The sequence below is a fragment of the Macrosteles quadrilineatus genome, unplaced genomic scaffold (assembly GCF_028750875.1).
Source record: "Macrosteles quadrilineatus isolate MER2022 unplaced genomic scaffold, UCM_ALF_1.0 Scaffold_4__1_contigs__length_99947679, whole genome shotgun sequence".
Lineage (NCBI taxonomy): Eukaryota > Metazoa > Arthropoda > Insecta > Hemiptera > Cicadellidae > Macrosteles > Macrosteles quadrilineatus.
This window is the reverse complement of record NW_026542597.1, coordinates 18,487,835-18,509,827: the sequence shown is the minus strand read 5'-3', so window position 1 is coordinate 18,509,827 and position 21,993 is coordinate 18,487,835. Positions and strand designations below refer to the sequence as shown.

The 21,993-nt window shown below is 35.1% G+C and overlaps 1 protein-coding gene across 1 annotated transcript in view; it reads left to right on the top strand.

Annotated features, from left to right (window-relative positions):
* The window catches only part of LOC128992784 (gamma-aminobutyric acid type B receptor subunit 1-like), a 31,958-nt gene extending 10,251 nt beyond the window's left edge, over positions 1-21,707 (top strand). The window contains exons 9-17 of the mRNA XM_054416524.1: positions 1,230-1,362; positions 1,840-1,967; positions 2,757-2,898; positions 3,793-3,943; positions 7,226-7,466; positions 11,915-12,122; positions 12,638-12,894; positions 13,179-13,316; positions 20,919-21,707. Of these exons, the coding sequence (XP_054272499.1) occupies positions 1,230-1,362; positions 1,840-1,967; positions 2,757-2,898; positions 3,793-3,943; positions 7,226-7,466; positions 11,915-12,122; positions 12,638-12,894; positions 13,179-13,316; positions 20,919-21,167 (1,647 nt within the window). The 3' untranslated portion in view covers positions 21,168-21,707. The remainder of the gene's footprint in view (positions 1-1,229; positions 1,363-1,839; positions 1,968-2,756; positions 2,899-3,792; positions 3,944-7,225; positions 7,467-11,914; positions 12,123-12,637; positions 12,895-13,178; positions 13,317-20,918) is intronic.
* The last annotated feature ends 286 nt before the right edge of the window (positions 21,708-21,993 follow it).

The following is a 21,993-nucleotide window of genomic DNA, read 5'->3' as shown; positions in this document are numbered from 1 at the left end:
TCATCCTAACTTGGAAATAAAAGCTGACAGCTGATAAGCTGGTAAATACCGGGTGCGGCAAAAGTCAGTATACCGCTGCAGGCCGGTGAGCGTCATTGTTTATCTCTCGCGCTATTATTATCTCAGTGTTATTCCTTATCTAATCTGACGTCTAGTCGTGGTTGATTTTGTCTTTGTTTATTCTTTATCGATGAATGTTTGTTTTGTTAGTATGCCACTAAGTGACAGTGAAGTTAAGTTGGTGAGTGTAGTGCTTGTATTATTAACTTCTATTATTGGTGTTTTTAATCATGAATCGTAAACTAACTTTAGAGCAACGAGTTTTTCTTTTAAAAATTGGTGGAAATTCGATCGTGATTATACGGATGTTAGATGTGTTTTTAGAGTTGGAAAACAGTCCCACTTTTGAACAGTTGCGTCGTCGTTCGATTATTTGCCAGCAAGACGGAGCACCTCCACACTATGGAATAAATGTTCGAGCATTTTTAAATGATAACTTCGATGAATGAATAGGACGTAGAGGAACTATTGAGTGGCCTGCTAGGTCCCCAGACCTAACTCCGTGTGATTTCAGTATGTGGGGTTTGTTAAAAGAACATGTGTTTTCGGAGAAACCTCAATGTTTAGAACATTTAAAAGAATTAATAACAAAACATTTTGATGTTTTATTCACACCACAACTATGCAACAAAATCTGTAAGTCAGTGTTGAAAAGGTGCTACAAGTGTATAGACAATGATGGTGGTCACTTTGAGCAGCTTCTCTAACAGGTATATTAAAATTATACTTTTATAGTTATGTTTAATGCTAGCTACAGTTTAACTGCTTTTTCGGTATACTGACTTTTGCCGCACCCTGTATATTAAGCTAAAAAAAGTGGAAACCCTGCAAACCTTCCCCTTAAACCACCTAAATTTTGTGAATGGACTATAGGCTACCATTGACGATTGATACCATTGACTTTTAGATACTAAAATAGACATCTCATCTATATGGACCAGCTGTGGATGGTTTTTATTAAACAATAACATAGCTGAATTAGCCACTCATAGAGTATGCTATGTGCAACAGTCCACTATTCTATTCGCTCTTATTTTTCTTACTTGATGTTCGACATGCTATAGTTTAGAATAAGCTATAACTAAGTAAATTTAGATTCTAAAAATTTCTACAGCTACAATATGGGACAGGAACGTCTACTTTTATTCATAATTTAACATTTGTTCCAGACCTCGGAAGATTTCAGAGTGCGCTTGAATGATGTTCTGCGGAAGGGAGGATATGATATTGACAACCTAAGGTATCCAGAGGGATATCAAGAAGCCCCCTTGGCTTACGACGCTGTGTGGTCAGTAGCGTTAGGTAAGTTTGTGCGTTGACCATGAATACTGCTTGTCATCCTATTGTAAAATTGTCATAACAGATGATTGCTGAATGAAAACATTCAGAATTTCTTGTATTTGTGACTTTACATGATCAGAAATCAGGAATCAAATCATATCAAATAATCATATGATCATATCAAATTATCTTGCATTTTTTTCCAGTGGTTATTCAATCACTGATAGAAGAAAAAGTTCTCTTCTCGACCATCAAGACCTTCTATATTCTCAAATAAATTTGAATCTCCACATACATACATTTACATACATTCTGCCACTGTGATTAGATTTTTCTATGAGCTTTTTAAGGGTGTTTTAAGGCTAAGTTACCTGGTTAGTAATCTAATTGCTTAGTGGAATTTACCCCTTCAATAGACCAAACATTTAGAAAATTATAACTCTTTAGAATAATTATTTTAATTTAGATTTTGTGTTTCATGAGGTTGTTACATTTCAGCTTTTAATAAAACAATGCAGAGATTGAGCAGAGTTGGGAAAACTCTGAAGAACTTTACGTACACTGATAAAGAGACTGCTGATGACATTTATTCTGCCATCAACTCAACTCAATTCCTTGGCGTATCTGTGAGTATTTATTTGATATATCGTATATAACAGATTCAATAAATTTGTAATGTAAGACCCAATTTCAAGATTTGAATCATTGATGTTTTTATTTTTTTGTTACCTTGATCCTGATGTTAGTTCTTATGTCTTTGAGCATTTTAAAGTGGTATCGGTAGCAACATCTTCTGGGTAATTGATAATATTGCTCTCCTTATGCAACGTAATGTACATATTTAATATTGGGGTAGTGTGTGTGTGTGATTCATCGTTTCACGGCTATTGCAAAGAGGTTTAATTTATGGAGTTGATTTTATTGATGTCCACCATCAACTATGTTTGCTATCAAGTAGGTTAATTAATTGTTAGTTTGAATTAGAGTTGATCTAGAGCTAAATATTTATGACTTTTCAGGATAAAAAAGTCTTCTGCTATTCGGTTAGAATTCTTTATAGGTATGTCAGAATTTTAAAAGTTATCTGACAATGGCTCCCGGCATCTGCCGATTGCTCCCAAAGTCTACCTATCACACCTGACTTCAACCGGTTGCACCTGATCTTGAATGATCGCTCTATACATCTGCCGATCACTCCTGATGACAACTGATTGAATACGACAACGATAAATGGAAACGAGAGACGTGCATAGATTTGGCTACTGTACTCTCAATTCCTTCTGACTTTTGACTAGAGCAATTAACATTTTTTTAATCATCCAAAGCTAGCCCCCCTGCACATATCTTCTGATCAGAAGGCTTTGATAGTAGAGTCAAAACACATTTACAGCAATGATAATTCAATTTTTTTACAGGGTTACGTGGCCTTCAGTTCCCAAGGTGACAGAATTGCTCTTACCCAGATAGAGCAAGTGATCAACGGAACTTACGTCAAGCTTGGCTACTACGACACTCAGGCAGACAATCTCACCTGGTTCAACCGAGAAAAGTGGAAAGGTCAGTGAGTTTAGTCCGACCAGCTGAACACTAAATATTACCTTTGAAAGATTGAGGTGTAATAATTTTACTAGTTTTTTGTTGAAAATGTAGATGCCAAATCGATAATGTGATAATTATGAGGAAATAGCGGGTGGTTCCAAGAAGTAATGCTTTAAAGTTAGTTTGGTCAAAAACATGACTTGTAGAGTAATAAAAACAATTGAATACTTATAAACTTCAATCTTAATAGAATGCATAATTACTAAAATTCAGGAGCAACTGAGAATTTTTGTAGCAATTTCAAATTCTTCTACTTAAAACAAGATGAACAGGATACTAGCAGATTTATTCTCTCTGACAACTTTTGGCAGCACTTGTGACTTTGTTGAAAAACAGAACACACAACTAAATTGTCTTCGCTATTTCCAGAATCACCAGTTACCAATATCTCTCACCGTAAACATACATCAGCTATTTGTTGTTTACTGTAGAATAAAGTACTATCAGTATAGTACTTACACTACAGTACTACTGTACTATACTATACTGCACAGTACAGTTACTGTGCTATTGAACATCTCTAACAAATACCTTATGTTGCAAAATCTAAATACAGCCGAGATAAATTTCTGGTAATTCCACTTAGCTAGGTCATCAGTAAGCTTTGCATTAGTCAAATCCTGATGTATCAGAAGAGAAGAGTGATAACAAATTGTTGATTTTAAATTATTAAAGTTATCTTTTTGCTTACCTGTTGCTGCATTTACTTAGAAACATAGATCATTCTAATCAATGACATACTGTACTTGTACACACAGAAATTGAACACAACCCCAAATATTGTATGGTTTTATTGTTGTCATGATTGTCGCTTATGACTATGTCCTATGTTGTATATGGCTACTTTTGCAGGTGGGAAGGTTCCCCAGGATAGAACAATAGTCAGGAGGGTCCTCAGAACCATATCGGTACCACTGTTTATCTGTATGTGGGCAATCTCTAGCATCGGAATTGTTGCTGCGATATGCCTCATCATCTTCAACATCTGCTATAGACATCGCAGGTGTGTTTGGTATAGTCAGCTGATTCATATTTTATCCCTAGAATATAGGCTAGGCATATTAGGAATATAAGTGACAGTTAGCGGAAAGTTTAGGTACAGTCCTAATCATCACTTTTCTTTATGTTTTTTGGGTCGCTGAACACGAATATGAGGTTTGCTGACAGATATTTTGCCCGGAACATTGGTTATTTTGTGAAAAACCTTAAAATTTGGGCACTTTTTTTTGTTTTTTCGGGAAAATCTCGTTAAGTATGGGTTTTTGAGAAAATCCTACTTTGTAAAATTAAAGATGACAAAATTTACTACAAGTTTCCTATATAATGTTTGTTTCTACGACGAACCGTTTCGCCACTAGAGCACACTAAAATAGGCCAGAAGTACAACAAATTAAAAACATTGCTAAATGCTACCGTGTTAAATTACGTTTCCATGGAAACAACCCATGTTACGATAATTTTAACCATTTATTCATGATAACAAACTGAAACACACTTAAAATACCCCCGCCGCAGCAAACCTGCAGACTAAGCGAATTTCTATTTCCCTGATTCGATTTACACTAAAATGTCTCCTTAAAATATCACATTTATTCCCTATTTAAATAAAAGTTTAATGAGTGTTTAATGAGGTTTGCTGCAACAGGGAGGGTAAAAAGGTGTTTTTTGTAAAATGTAATAATTTAGTATGAAATGAATGCATTTTCCAAATTTGATCAAAATTTGTTCATAAACAAGCAAACTACAACAGTCTACTTAGTCTCCATAAGAATAAAATGGTCATTTTAAATTTACAGATTTTTGGAATTTTCTCCGTAACCATTAGGAGCATAACAACGCTTTAATATACTAAACTATTGGTTTTTTTAAGCTCTACAAAATGGTATGAAAAGAAATCGCTAAATTTTAAGATTATAGGGTAAAAAATAGGAAAAACCAATTTTTACTCCATAAATCCCTGTTCCCATAGTACGATCATGCTGGGCAAAACCAAAAATGATAATAAACCCTAACCGTTTTGCAAAGGTTTTACATTGGGTTTCCATGGAAACAACCCATGTTACGATAATTTGAACTATTTATTCATGATAATGAACTGAAACACACTTGATAAATCTATGCCAAGATGTATGACTGACTGCTGGAACATTTCCCGTTCCCACAAAACCCCCATTTATTTTCTCAGCACAGGGATGTTGCTGGCCACAGGGTTGACTGCTATAGTGATTGAGAAAAAAGGATGAAATAAATTAGAAGAGTTGTAGATAACTTTTAACTTTGGTAACATCAAATTCAGGCGAGTAGACCGTGTCCAGCCACTTGCCATAGTAAATAACGCGATGAAAGTAGAGAATTCTTACCCGTAAACCACAACACATTGTTTCAACCTATCAGCATCGCTAAGAATTCTGATGAAGAACTAAAACACTTCTTGTCCTACGAAATGGGTCCAGACTCTTTCTCGTTGTTTGTTAATAATATTTTGCACAAAGAACCAAATCAAATCTTTAAAAGCCTAAAGCCCCTGTCCCCATTGAAATCAAGCACTTCCATGGTCAAGTGCAGTATGTTATTGATGGTGGGTTCCTACTACACAAAAGTTATGGCCAGAGCATCAACCTTTCAACCATAAAAAAACCAAGCATCAACCAAGAAAAACTTAATTGACAACATACTCACCACTCCTTGTCTTGCTATAAAGAAGAAAACTGTAGTAGGGAAAGCCGAGAATATTCAAAGATAAACTTGGTCCTCAGTTTCTTACCCTTGAGGAAGCCTTAGAAGCGAATGAGGATGTGGAAGAAGATGTTTTTTCTCTCATCTTGGGCCAATAAACAAAATGGATGGAATGCCAAACTTCAACCAAGTGACCAAAAACACCATCCGTTCAAATTCATATATGTGTCCGTTAGGGCGAAAACTCGAGCAAAAATCATCCGATTATGATGAAAATTGGGACAAACGTGTACCTACTACTACTGTCTATTCGAACGAGTTCGCGAACCAGCATGATCGGACTATATGGGAACAGGGATTTATGGGGTAAAAATTGGGTTTTCCTATTTTTGACCCTATAAACTTAAAATTTAGCGATTTCTTTTCATACCATTTTGTAGAGCTTAAAAAAACCAATAGTTTATTATATTAAAGCGTTGTTATGCTCCTAATGGTTACGGAGAAAATTCCAAAAATCTGTAAATTTAAAATGACCATTTTATTCTTATGGAGACTAAGTAGACTGTTGTAGTTTGCTTGTTTATGAACAAATTTTGATCAAATTTGGAAAATGCATTCATTTCATACTAAATTATTACATTTTACAAAAAAACACCTTTTTACCCTCCCTGTTGCAGCAAACCTAAGTACTCGTTAAACTTTTATTTAAATAGGGAATAAATGTGATATTTCTAAGGAGACATTTTAGTGTAAATCCAATCAGGGAAATGGAAATTCGCTTAGTCTGCAGGTTTGCTGCGGCGGGGGTATTTTTAAGTGTGTTTCAGTTTGTTATCATGAATAAATGGTTAAAATTATCGTAACATGGGTTGTTTCCATGGAAACGTAATGTAAAACGGCAGCATTTAGCAATGTTTTTAATTTGTTGTACTTCTGGCCTTTTTTAGTGTGCTCTAGTGGCGAAAAGGTTCGTCGTAGAAACAAACATTATATAGGAAACTTGTAGTAAATTTTGTCATCTTTAATTTTACAAAGTAGGATTTTCTCAAAAACCCATACTTACCGAGATTTGCCCGAAAAACCAAAATTTAGGACTGTACAAAGGATGTGTAGGATTAGGACTGTACCTAAACTTTCTGCTAACTTTCCTAATATGCCTAGACTAATACTGATATTATGACACAGGGGCAAAGGTGCTGGACCTTCATTGCTATCTCCCAAAATCAGGAAATACTAGCTTACAAATCCAAAGCAAAACAATGTTGTTAGCTAGAGTCCTGATGCTTTAAAACAACCATTGAGCTGGGAAAACACTATGTTGATTCTAAGTCACAATAAATCCCAATGACACTAAACCGTTTATTCAGCAATACTGAAGTGCATATTAGCTGATAATGAAGTAGAGTAAGCGAGCTGCCAACATTTGAGCTTGATTTGTCCCTTCACAGTGAACCACTGTAGTTTTAATTTGCGTTAAAAAAAACCTCCTATAGTTGTAAACAGGTAAAACAAACCTCTAAAAATGTTATGGTTTCCAAATCAAATGGAAACCCTACCATAGACCTCATTGAAATGTCTTCATCAAGTATTTGTCGTCTTCTGTTCACAGGGTGATCCAATCTTCCCATCCTGTTTGCAACACCATCATGCTTGTGGGAGTCATAATCTGTCTCTCGTCCGTGTTCTTGCTTGGACTTGACGGCCATTTTGTCTCTCCACTGGTCTACCCTCTCGTCTGCCAGGCTCGCGTATGGTTCCTCTCGCTTGGATTCACTCTCGCGTATGGAGCCATGTTCAGCAAGGTGTGGCGAGTGCATCGTCTCACTACCAAGGCGAAGTCCGACACTCTGGTAAGCATGTTTGACTTTTGGAATTTTTATTAGAAGTGTTTGGATGGGAAACAAACGTATTCCTTACTGTGTTGAATATTTTTGCAATGAGATGAGAACGAGAGTTAGTAGAGAAAATCTAATTAATGTGATTAATGAGATTAAATGAGAAATATAAATATTGTGGGACTGTTAATTAAGAGTTGCTCATATAGCCTAAGTAGAAAAAATTCACTGTCTAAGACAGCACACCTTTTTTTGTTCCTTAAAGGCGGGGACACACTTGTCATACACCCTTCCGATCCGACTCCGATCATACTGTGGTACGACTGTCGGAGAGGGGAATGGTACTTAACATTGAACGCGGTTGTTTACACCTCTCCGACACGCGTCACGTCATACTTCGATCCTACTCCGATTTTGACTCCGATCACGCACCGACACTGCAGTCTATTCGTTTGTCGGATGCAGGATGGGTTGTTTCTGAAAAATAACCTTTATTCTTAAGGTTTAGGAACAATGGTTTAAGATAAATATATGCCGATGCTTGATTTGAAATCTGTGCGTGCATACCTTCAATTTGAGACCTCAATCATGAAAATCGGACGGGTAGAAGAGCTAAACAAACTTGAGAGAGAAAAACCTATAATATAATGGGCACTTCTGCTTTCCTTCCATGCAGAATGGACCCAAATTCTCCGTTTTCCACTGCCCTCCAGAGATGTCTGACTTTCTTCCTCTTCATCTAGACAAACCGCCACCATGGCTAAATCCTGAATACCAAAGTTTTTGAACATAGGTACAGTATTTATCACCTTCTGCACGTGGTTTACGTTTACGAATCAGACTGGCGAGTGTTGATCTACCCGGTGGAGGAAATCGGAGATGGGTCGCCAGTTCGGAAGCGTGTATGACATGTGTGTTCACCCCCTCCGATCCCGCACCGATCCTTCTGGAATCCCGCAAATCGGATCGTAGTAGGATCGGTAGGGTGTATGACAAGTGTGTCCCCGCCTTAAATGTGAACAGCTGTTTCACTTTCAGCCCTATATATCAATGAGGTTAAAACACGATAAATATTTTTTTATCTCAAGTTGTACGTTAGATGATGCCCCTGAAATGTAGGGGCGTTCCAGTTATTTACTTCTATGGAATAAAATTATTGCTGTTGTAGATGGTGAAAAATATTAAATTCCATAAATACATTTTCATCCAAGAATGATTTTTTTCAGTAGCAAAGCTTAAAACTCCATTGTAACTTTGAACAATGTCAGTTTAGGATAGTTGAATTAATTTGCACAAAAGATAGATGCAAACAAAAGTTAATTTGGTTATTAATTTAATTTTTATAACTTTTTGGTAGCAGGACATACAATTTTTATTAGATTTACCTTTGTTGTTGTTGCCTGAGCTCTTGGTGGTTAGATGTTTGTGTCTCCCTGTACACTTAGCTGCCTTATGTAACATTTTCAACTTTTTGGAAATGGGATAGAAAAATATATTCAATTTTTGTGGAAGATGGTGGTTAAATTGTGGCAACTAACGTTACTGACAAAGTGACTAATATTAATATTACTACTATAACATTATAGAATATCTTATAGCATGAAAAAAGCAATCCTGAAATTACTCATGTGGTTTTAGGCTTTGAACAAATCTCTCTCAAAAATTATAAGTAGAAACGGAAAACTGAAGTTTGTGGTGAGTGAGTGTAAAAAGCATTTTTTTTCAATCTACAAATCACATTGTATCAATTTTTTTGATGAACCGCTTGGCTGGAATACTTGAGATATTACACAATGTATATAACACACATAGGTAAGAAATATGCTTTAGAGGTGTTAGTTTTTACTTTATTCATATAAAAACTGAAAGTGCATGGTTTATTGGTTTATGAAAAAAAAACTTAATATTTTATTCAGGATAAGCTGTTTTCCATTTTTTTCACCAACACTTTCAGCCTTCACTGCTAATGAAATAAGTTACACATTTCGTTCACATTCACATTTTTTAAGCAAATTGTATGAGTATATTTTTAGTATTTACATTTTAAAGTTTAAGCTGCCTTGATTGAATTCCCGATAGCACAATATGTAAACATTATTAAGATATTTGAATTAACATTTAATGTTTTGCCTTTTTCGTAAGGATTAAAAATACACTTAAAATATTATTATAACTAAATAATACTCATATTAAGAAAGAATATCTAGGGCTAACTCATTACCTCTTTTGTTTTTATTGACAGTTGTGAAATAAAATATTCTGAAGATGATATAAATATTCTCTTAACGTGTTTCTCTCTTTACCATCCATACACAATTCTTTATAACCTGGGATTTTGTTGAAATCAGTTTTTAAAACCTTAATTTCATAGAATGAAGTAGAAAGTAATGAAAAGTGGGCTGACATAGCTCAGTATATTAACCAATACTCAAATACTTTATTTAAAACATCAAACATCCCTGTAACCAACTACAGTAGACCCCCTCTTAACCGACCCTAATGGGACCGGACCTAGGTCGGATGACTCAAAAGGTCGGTTAAAACAGGCAATCCCTTAAATCATAACATAATGAAGTGCTATACATTTAGAATTATATAATCATTATTTTGAAGTCATACTTGCATTATTTATAAAATAAACTACTCTTTATCTCCTTTTTTTCGTCTTGATAGAAAAGTCACAAATAAACACAAAACACGGTTAAGTCAAATAGGCCTACTTTTAGTGGAATAGATTATAGTACTAGGCATAGAGTCAATAAAAATTCTTATTTTAATTACTTTAGGACTGTAATGTATTAATTGATGCTTTCCAAATCCATCGTAATACAGTACAGAACCTTTTGTCGAAATTAAAGATACAAGCAACCATTTTGTTACGAGACAGTATGTTCATTTATAGCCTCTCACTGGAGGCTCAGAGGCACAAAAACTATCTTGACCTTGGGGTTGTTAACCCCTCTTCCCTGCCCTCCCTACAAATTGCGTTGTTTGTTTACTCAAGTGATAAGATAATCAGTTCTCAAAATGGTAACCACAGATAACAAATCAGATCATATCTGCCCGCGCTACAAACAATGAAGACAAACTGACAATATGCTATATTTTTTGTGATCCATACAAAATAACTTATTCGTAGTCACATCCTGTGGAGTGGAGATAAGCGTATGGTTCGGTTCTCATCGCCCAGTGTGGGAGCGGAAATGCCGAGGTTCCTAGAAAGCGGCAGTTAAACTGAACTGCTCTCAAAGCAAGGTCGGTTAAAACAAACTGTAATATTTTACGATCGAAGGCGGATAATCCGATTATCGGTTAATACGAGGTCGGTTAAGAGAGGGTCTACTGTAGTTTGAACTAAAAGCTGAAGCCTTAACTATGGATAGAACTAAACATTCCATTCTCATGTTAGCGATATCCCCATGTAGGAAATAAGCTATTACTGAGTAGGTGTCATGGTAAGACCTGGTCCAGGGAACGATTTACTTTTAGTTTTGAGATCTCCAGAGGCCAAAGGCACCACCCTTTCAAATTCATAGGCCTATATGTATATGAGTCCATAACTGGAGCATAAATGATTTGATTTTGATGAGATTTGTTACAAACTTATGTTTATTTTGAAAGACGAAAGTGTTTGGCAACCAACATGATTGAACTAAGGGAAGTCCTTTAAAGGGGAACATTTTTTTCCCATATTTACACCACCAAAAAAATAAATTTTGCAATTCCTTTCTTCATTTTTAAGAACTTAAATAAACAAATAATTGACTATATAGGATATACTGATTTAAATGACTGATTTCCTTAAAATACGCCAACTTTTTAACTAAGCCAAAAAAGGACTACTTTATTACATCCATCTCAGTGAATGGATTATTCAACTATGTTCTGTTTCAATACAAAATGGCTGCAGCTGCTCCACAGATGTTATGTCTATTTCAGTACCTAAAAACCAATGCCTGAAGGCTAATTTTGCTATAGTCCGTTCACAAAATCTACACAGTTTGAGAAGAAGTTCCACTACTTATTTTGCTAAGTAATACTGTATAATGTAGCCAATCAACTTCAGCTCTTTAGCTATTGTTTTAAAGGTAGGCCTAGGATCGAGTGAGAGGATATTTTTCTTCCTCCAAAACCAACTGAATTTTGCGAACGTAGTATATTGGCATCACACTAAACAGAATAAATCATAATAAAGTAAATTTGTATGCAAGTAAGAAAGAGGCATTAAAAATACTAATCAAAATTTTAATGGTTTACAGTAACATTAAATCTAATTTTTTGGTGGATACAGACATAATTGTCAGTTAATCGTAAAATTTGTTGGAAGTTAAAATATAGTTTAGTTACCCAACAGATTTTACAAAACTACAACTACGTCCATCAGAAAAATTTTATAAGTAACAACCAAACTGCACCAGATGTCTCATTTTATGTCTGGGTATATTATTTTCTTTCATTAATAGAAAAAGATTGAACCGTGGAAGCTGTACACGATGGTGGGAGGTTTGCTCGTCATAGACCTTGTGTTCCTCCTCGCCTGGCAGATCTATGACCCGATGCAGCGGAGAATCGAAGTGTTTCCTCTGGAAGATCCGGTCAACACTGACGACGACATCAAGATCCGCCCGGAACTAGAACATTGCGAGAGCGACAGCAACAATGTGTGGCTTGGTAGGTGTTTGGTTGGTCGTTGCCATATCTAGTTTGTGTGTTAACCTAAAAATTATTCAACGGATCACTGATTGGACCTTTTTTTGTCCTAGGACGCTAGGTGCTTCATAGTCACACTCATGTTTCCGAAAAAGATGGCTTAGTAAAGTATATTGAGGAAGACAACGTCATTATGAATAATTGGTTGTATAAAGCGATTGGGTAGGACACTGTTTTATATTGTAAAATGTAGGGAAAAAAATTGTTTCTCCGTGTCATTTTCTCTCAGCCAATAAAAATGTCTATTCTTTTACTTAAAAGTGGAGCCAAGTCAACCTTTTTTTAAAAAAATATCTAGTTTAGCTAATTTTTTTGCTAACGTGGTTGTGAGAAGTGACAGGGAATGGAGGACCACAAAAGTCATCTATTTGCTAATAAGTTAAAACTTTTAGGAGCTGAAGATTTAGTTATGAATTTATATTTAGGGCATAAACCTGTGTCAACAACGTATTTACCATCACAATGTTTGCTTGCAGGTCTAGTCTATGGCTACAAAGGTCTAGTGTTGGTGTTTGGACTGTTCCTGGCCTATGAGACTCGCAGCATCAAGGTGAAGCAGATCAACGACAGTCGCTACGTCGGGATGTCCATCTACAACGTGGTGGTTCTCTGTCTCATCACAGCACCCGTCACTATGGTCATCGCCTCACAGCAAGACGCTAGTTTTGCCTTTGTTGCCCTGGCTCTGATTTTCTGCTGCTTTCTATCAATGGCCCTGATTTTCGTACCAAAGGTGTGTGAATTTTGTTTTCTGTTCTATGAGGTTTTCAAAGTGCGTCTCGTGAGTTGGAATTGGACGTCCCACTCGCCCCAAAAATAAAAAAAATGTCAAAATGCTAAAATACAGAACATAAAGTAGTTTTTACCACACAACAAATTTAATTTTCTTGGCTGAAGGTTTGTGGACTCTTCTCAGTTTTGGACGACTCCTGAAATCCCATATATAGGCCTATGCTATTTATTGGCTATCCATATAACAAATTATTCATGTTGGATTGATGTGTATGTCTTTTCCAGGTTATTGAGATCATTCGCCACCCGAGAGACAAAGCAGAGTCCAAATACAATCCAGACGTTGGTGTTTCCAAAGAAGATGAAGACAGATATCAAAAACTCCTCATTGAAAATGACGAACTGCAAAAGTTAATATCTCAGGTAAATCAATTATTTAAACTGTTGTGAACTGTAGTTATTGAATAAAAAGCATCCCCTTTGAGCTCTAAGATCTGATAGTGGAAAATAAAAAAAGTGACATAACCAAATTTCTACATCTGCTACGACCTCGGAGTCAACCTTAGAACTTTAAATTACTATGCTTTTGATTTTAGTTGACCAGTGTTGTTAGAGTAGTAGATCATCATGTCTAATCATGTCTGTTTGGAGAGAGGTTGTCTAGTGTAGAGTGCTTGATCGTGGAGGTCCTGGGCTCAAATCCGGACAATCATCATTTATCCATGTGATAATTCAAAGGTTCCTACATATCTATTCCACAATATCTAGGGGAAAAAACTGTATAATAAACATATCTCTAGCCCTGATAATAAACTGCCTGATAATATTAAATCATTAGAATCTTTTGAAAAATACAAAAAAAAGTTACCAAATTGCTGCTTAATAAAGGGTATTACAAAGTTAATGATTTTTTAAATGATGTATATATTTGATTTTTTAGCATATTGTATAGTTATTAGAGTTTTATGTATTTTAATTGTCCATGACCATTTCACCTGTTTCCCAGCTATGCTGGATCTGTAAAACGTTGTGTGAAAATAAATGATTGACTTGACTTGACTTGACAAAGGCAAAAATGTGGTTCGGATTCCACTATAAACTTTAGATCCCTTAGTTACCATTATAGCTGTATCCTATACTCTAATACGAGCAATGTTTGCTTGTATGTATGCTTGCTTGCTTGCTTGCTTGCTTGCTTGCTTGCAGAAAGATCTCAAAAACGGCTCCGACGATTTTCTTCAAATCTTGTAAATAGTTTATTTTTGGCCTAAAAAAACAAGTGTCATGCAGTTAGAACTGCCAACAAAAATCTAATTACGTAGAAAAACAAAACTGAAAGTCACATTTTTTTAACATTAGTCTTATGGGTTGCTAAGTAACCATGTTGGTTGAATTAAATAACAAGGAAAAGGTAAACAAAAGACTTGAAGTTGTAGCACGTGTTCATAATAAACCAACTACCCACAGTAATCAATCAATCAATCAATCAATCAATCAAATCACTTTATTTGTCCTTGTACATGTCATTACAAGAAATGGCGTCAAATATAAAACTAAAAAAACAATACAATTATAAATTAAAAAAAAAAAAACTATCACTACTGCTTCATAATTTTGTTGTATTCATAAAATTCCTCTATTGAGTACATGGGTTTGTTGATCAAATATATTTTCAATTTACATTTTAGTTTGTTATTGTTTTTTTCTGATCTTAGTTCATTCGGAAGTGCTTTAAAGAATTTATTGCCAATGTATGTCGTCTTTTTTTTAAAAAATTCCAATCTATGTTTTTCAAAATGTTTTTCGGTCTGTCTTCTTGTATTATATTGATGACCTATTGGTTGTACATAAGTTTTTGTTATAAAAAATAAGATACATTCAAAAATATACAGACCATACACAGTTAAAATTTTAAGATTTTTGAAGTGTTCTCTTGCGGAGTCATCATCTTCAAGTTTGAGCATACATCTAATTGCTTTTTTCTGTAGGTTTAGAATTGTATTCAGATTATTTATTGTTGTTGCACCATACAAGCCAATTCCATAAGAAATATTAGAGTGAATCAGAGCAAAATATATTTGTTTTAGTACAGGCAATGAGCATAGGCTGGCCATACGCCTTAAGGCGAATAAACCGGAGTTAATTTTTCTTGATATATGTTCGACATGTTTGTCCCAGCATAGGTTTTCATCAATATATAGACCTAAAAATTTAGCCTCATTCACTTGTTCAATAATTTCATCTTCAATCATTATATTTGGAGATATTTTTTTACGATTTTGCTTTGTGGAAAATGTAATAAATTTAGTTTTATTTGGATTTAACAAAAGACTATTATTATTGAAGTATTGCTTTATATTAGCTAGTTCTATAAAACTTAAATATTCAATTTCATTTTGGTTCTTTGCTGAGATTTTTAAATTTGCGTCGTCTGCATATAAACATAAATTACTATGGGGAACAGTCTGTAGCACTTCAGGAAGTCCGGTTATGTAACATAAGAACAGCAAAGGACCCAGAATCGATCCCTGTGGGACGCCACATGAGACCAAACATAAGTCCGATGCTGCGCCCGTGATCCTATTTGAAATGGTTTGGTTAATTTCAACATACTGATATCGGTCGGAAAGGTATGACTTAAACCAATTGTATGCAACTCCCTTGACACCAAAGTTCAATAATTTATCAAGTAATAGATGATGATTTACGCTTTCAAAAGCTTTTGTTAAATCCATAAATATGCCCACTACGTTCTCCCCTTTATCTATGGACTCTATGATGGATTCAATAAAAGGAACGGCTGCAGTGAAAACCGATTTTCCGGGCCGAAAACCGTGCTGGGACATATCTAGAATGTTTGAATTTTCTAAGAATTGGGATAATCTTCTGTACACAACTTTTTCATAAATTTTTGAAAAGGATGGCAGAATCGAAATTGGACGATAATTGGACATGTCTTTTGTAGAATCTTTTTTATGTATAGGTACAACTTTGGATAGGCTATTTTTAATTTTTTTGGAAAAATGCCAGATATTAAAGAAGAGTTAACCAGATGAACTAAGATTTTACATAGGTGTATTTTTGCAGATTTTATTATAGTTACAGGAATTTCATCAAACCCATATGATTGCTTATTTTTTAAAGAATCTAATATTTTAATAATTTCGTTTTCATCTGTGGGCTCACAGCGAAAAGTCTGATTATGAGGAGAGAAACTACTTGAAAGACTATTTTTCTGTACACTAGGTTCTATATCTGGTTTTGTTTGAAGATCTTTTATACAGTTTATAAAATAATTGTTTAACAAATTACTTATAACTAAAACATCAGATACATTCTTATTATCTACAGTCAATTCTAGATTTTGTTTGTTTTTGGGCAGAACTCCAACCTCAGTATTTACTATTTTCCAAGTTGTTTTAATGACATTTTCTGATTCATTTATCTGCTTATTATAAAAATTGGTTTTTGAATCTTTTAACATTTTCCTATATAACTTATTTTTCTCTTTAACACATTTCTTCAATTCTTTATTTTTTGTTACTCTAGCTTCTTTTTCTAAGTCAATAATATTGTTTCTTTGCTGTTTTATTTCTTCTGTGACCCAGGATTTTTGTTTATAATTTATCCTTTTAACTTTTTTAGGAAAAGCTAAGTTAAAATGATACATAAAAATATTGAGAAACTTATCATATTTGTCCTCCACACATGAAAAATAAACTTCATTCCAGTTTTCACTTTTAAGTGATTCAAGAAATAGGTTTACATTATCTTTTGAAAAGCATCTCTTATATTTTGTTTTATTTCCACCTTCCCAATGAGGTATATCAAATAAAAAATCTAAAATTTGACCATCCTGGTCAGAGAGATAAGTGATCACACCTTCTACTTTAGTTTGTGCTTTTGAAATAGATGTAAGGAAATTATCAATACATGTTTGACTTTTTTCACTTATTCTTGTGGGAAATGTAACTAAGTGAGACATACCATGACTACTCAACATATTGCATAGTGCTTTACAATCTTTTTCGTTATTAATAATATTTATATTTAGATCCCCAGCAATTATGAGATTACTACAAATAGGAAGTAGATTCATTATTAACTCGTTTAAAAGCTCTATAAATTCAAAAGGATTTGTGCTCGGGGAGCGATATATGCCTACTAGTACAAACATATTTTTATTAACTATGAATTTCACAGCACAAAACTCAAATTTTTTATCTACTCCTAGATTATGAATTTTGATTTCTACCACCTGCTTCCACTCAATAGATTTACTAGACAAAATAACGACACCTCCTTTTGTGGTGGTCTCTCTACAATAATAAGAATTGACACTAAAATTTTTTATATTAAGTCTGGCCATTTCATCATTTTTTAAATTATGTTCAGTTAATACTACGATATGGGGTTTTATTTCATCTAAAACTATTTCCAGCGAGTCAATCCGTGAAATTAAATTTTCAATATTCTGATGAAATATTCTTATATTTGAAATATTTTTACTTTTATTTTTTGAAGTTGATGGGAATTGACCTAAGTTGGAGTTTTTTCCATTTCTCCAAAACCGTTTAAAGAAGCAGGAGGTATGACATTATCGTTTTCCTTACAACTATCACTCTTTCCACTAATTTCTTCATCTTCCGTGTTATCACCGCTAGACACATTCAGCACTTCATCACTAGACACAGGGGTTGATCGGGTCGACAGCGGTGGATATTCCTCCATAGACATCAGGTTGGTTGTTATTGTGGAGTCAGGTTGATGAGGAGCTCCTATACTGGCTTCCATGGAGAGCTGTGAGGCTACCCCAGAGTCACTGGAACCAAGGGATGTCGGAGTCATGCTGTCCTCTCTAGTCAGGGGTGTAGCTGTTGTTAGGCTACTTGTCGCATCTGCCAGTTGAACATTTAGCAATGGGTCTTTGTGTTCATGGAAACTACTTTTTGAGTAGTATTCACTATAAAGCTTATTTACCAAAATCCTGTTAATGTAATTAATAAATGTAGTGTGTGAAAGTCCATTACGGAGGTTTTTCTTGGAGGTATCATCATAGGTCACAACAAGAACATCTGCTCCAGTGTATGATTTAAACTTTAATATATTTTCTACGAATTGGATTGGATGCACTCGGTCCCTAAGGCAACCCATGGCGGGACAGACTAGCATTCCCAGATTACGAGCTTTAAAATCTTTCATCAGATTAGTGAAAGCCATATCGTATGTATCCTTATAGTCTGAGAAATTGTTAGCATTTAGGTAGTATAGAGGTTTAGTCACCAGGCCATATACACTTGCTCCAGATGTTGTTTTCTGATAGGTTAAATGATCACTGCAATAATCTGTGCTTTTTGGCTTCCCAAATTTATCTCTAAATCTTGTTGCTACTCCTTGGGACATTTGCTTACTACTGTCCAGGTCGGCTGAGATGCAGTGTGCAAAAGCCACCTGCGCATCATTGCGGTACTGCTCTATGACCTCACTCATGTCTGCCACCTCTATGATCTGCACTGTTTTATGTGCAGAGACAATGGTTCTTCGCTTGTTAAATTCAAGGTTCAAGACATAATCTGCAATTCTGCGACTTAAAACTTGTTTACCTAGTTTGTTCAGGTGTTGGCCGTGCAAAGTAAAAAACCCCCTTTTGAAATCGCTTATATTAATCATATTGATATTTTGCTGTTTCAATTTATAATTTAATCTGTATATTTTTTTGTTGATTATATTATCCCATGCAAGGTCATGGCGATGTACTTGGGACACAAAGACAACATTGGTGTGTTCATTTGCTGACTTGAGATTCTTGTATAATTCAGGTATACAATCTTCAGGGTCTTGTCCAGTGTGACAAGTTTTACTGATGTCATTGGCTCCTGCTATTACCACTACTGTGTCATCTTTGGAGAAACCGTTTATTGTTTTCTTAGCCTCATTTATAACGTGGTTGGCTGTAGCCCCAGGACTACAATACACGAAAGTGTCTGTATTCCTTGGTAATAGGGATTGTATCAGACTGCTCAGATCTTTGCCATGGCTATCGGCAAACACATAGACTTTATTTTTGGTGCTATTATCGGTTAGTTTGCTTGTTTCTTGATGAGGTCTACTTTGCCCCCTCACAGGATTTGGTTTGGTGAGTTTTCCAACAGACCCTTGCTTTTTACTTCCTTGTTGTTTACTTTGATGTTTTTTTGAAATATTTGCTGTACAGTGTTCTTCATTATATTTTGTTATTATTGTCTCAGATTCATGAGGGGTTAAAGGTTTGAAACGATTAGACAGAGCAATTGCAAGTATTGCAAGTATACTAGCAAGTTAATTGCAAGTATACTAGCAAATTACAAATACAGTACAAAAGGAAAAACATCACTTGTTAATATTGAGCAAAGATTATACCAAAGATTGATTATACTTAAGATTACTCGAGACATTGTAGTCAAGGGTAGCAGTGCGAAGTCTAGGATCTGTTTATGACGAATACATTAAGGTATCTGCAATCCTAAAATGCTATGGGAAGGGAAGGAAACAGGTCCGTGACGTAGGAAGTAGTAAAGGCAATCATAAAATGCTATGGGAATAGAGGGAAACAGGTCCGTGACGTAGGAAGTGATGAAGGAAGTAGTAAATGCGAGCAGTCCGGAGTGTGGGGACTGTTTATGACGATAAGATTAGGGTATCTGCAATCCTAAAATGCTATGGGAAGGGAGGGAAACAGGTCCGTGACGTAGGAAGTGGTGAAGGAAGTAGTCAAGGCGAGCTGTCCGGAGTGTGGGAACTGTTTATGACGATTAGATAAGGGTATGGGCTATCCTAAAATGCTATGGGAAGGGAGGGAAACAGGTCCGTGACGTAGGAAGTGGTGACGGAAGTAGTCAAGGCGAGTTGTCCGGAGTGTGGGAACTGTTTATGACGATTAGATTAAGGTATCTGCAATCTTTAAATGCAATGGGAAGGGAGGGAAACAGGTCCGCGACGTAGGATGTGGTGAAGGAAGTAGTCAAGGCGAGCTGTCCGGAGTGTGGGAACTGTTTATGACGATTAGATTAATGTATCTGCAATCTTTAAATGCAATGGGAAGGGAGGGAAACATGTCTGCGACGTAGGAAGTGGTGAAGGAAGTAGTAAAGGCGATTAGTATGGAGTGTGGGAACTGTTTATGACGATTAGATTAACGTATCTGCAATTCTGAAATGCTATGGGAAGGGAGAAAAACAGGTCCGCTACGTTGGAAGTGGTGAAGGAAGTAGTCAAGGCGAGCTGTCCGGAGTGTGGGAACTGTTAATAACGATTAGATTAAGGTATCTACAATCTTAAAGTGCTATGGGAATGGAGGGAAACAGGTCCATGACAAGGAAATGGTGTAGGACGTTGTAAAGGCGAGCCGTGTGGAGTTTGGGAACAGATTTATGTATCTCCGATACTAAGACTGCTTTCAGAGTGAACTAATGATTTTCTCCGAGCAAAGCTCGGTCCCCAGGTACTGGGCTATTAATTAACAGCTGTGTCTAAAGAATATGTTTCTGTTTTAAAATTTAAATTATAATTGAATGTTGTGTTTAATCTTTATAGTCATTTTAATAACTTGTTACTGTTGATATTTAAATTTTAATACTTGTTATACTCATATTAAGTAGTTTTAGGTAAAATATTACAGTATTACTTGTATCGATCTTGTTACAGTTTTCTTTGCTCAACTATTTTTATGTTTCAATTTATAAGTTTATACTCATGTTATGTAATTGTTAAGTTTGTTGGTTCAAGCTTTGTTACTGTTTAGGAAGTGAAAACTATTAAATAATGGCTGACTCAACGAGATGCATGTAAAAGACATTTAAGTGAAGCGCCACTCATCCTACACTCATCTCCATTCATACTTGGCTTAAAATACCTACTTTGTATGGTTGCCATTTCATTAAAAAGTAATTAAGTACTACTATTCATATCACTATTCGTATCACTATTCAAACTTATAGTGAAAGCTTTAATCCGTGGTATGTAGATCTAATCTAATTTAATTCCCAGAAAGAAGAGAAGATCCGCCTACTGAAGCAGAGACTTACGGAGAAGGAGAAGGGCGGCGGAGGTGGAGGCGGAACTTTACCCGAGCAGACAGCCGGACTCCTGACGGTAAATAAAGACACTTTGATAGTAGCTGACTTCATCACAGACGCAGGAACGTCAGACTCAGCGTTTGGTGGAGGAGTATCCGTGTACACCCGTTCTTCCCGGGCCAGCGCCAGCGACTTTGAGTTTTCCGAATCTTACCTTTAACAATCTCCAGACCAAGCCATATTGTAGCCTCCTTTGATGTAGTAACGCTCCACTTCATTCTAAAAATGTTTCCCACTGTTTATGTTACGGGTTGAGGTAGAGTCGTAATGTAGCAGATTTTTTGTAGCACATCGGGTTGTGTGAGCTGAACAAATGAAGAGGGACCAATACAAGCCGAAATCTAGTGAAATGATATGCAGCAATCTACTTGTTATTTGTGTTTAGATGAATTAAAAACAATGTTTTTTTGTTTTACTTTTAAATTTGCTTATCTCTATATTTATCATATTTTATTATCACTTTTTTATCATAGGGTTTGAACACTACAAACAAGCAGTAATTTACTAATACTAGTCGACTTAACTTATCTTTATTTTTTACTAAGCACTAATTGATTACAACATTACCACTATAATAAATTAACAACTAACTATATTTATTTACACTTATAAAATGAATTCTCTGACCTTTGTAACAATAAAAATAAACAAATTCCTTTCAACAACCAAGGCATGAAGTTTTGAATTATTTATCAAGTAATATAATTACACTGTGTTTTCTTTTTTCACTGTTATTTTAATTATGTCTTGTTTTGTGGCTAGTCATCAAACATCTTGAAAACATAAAATAAATGACATAATTGTTTTATTTAAGTAAATCGCTGTTGTTGGTTTTTATCTATAAAAATATTTAACTACAGATTGGCTAAATAATTTAAGAGGCAATATTAAAAGGCACAAGAAATTAACACCACTCTTTTTTAACAGATAAAATACTGAAGGATTATATTAATTAAAACTGTTTGTAAACATTGGCTTGAAATGCA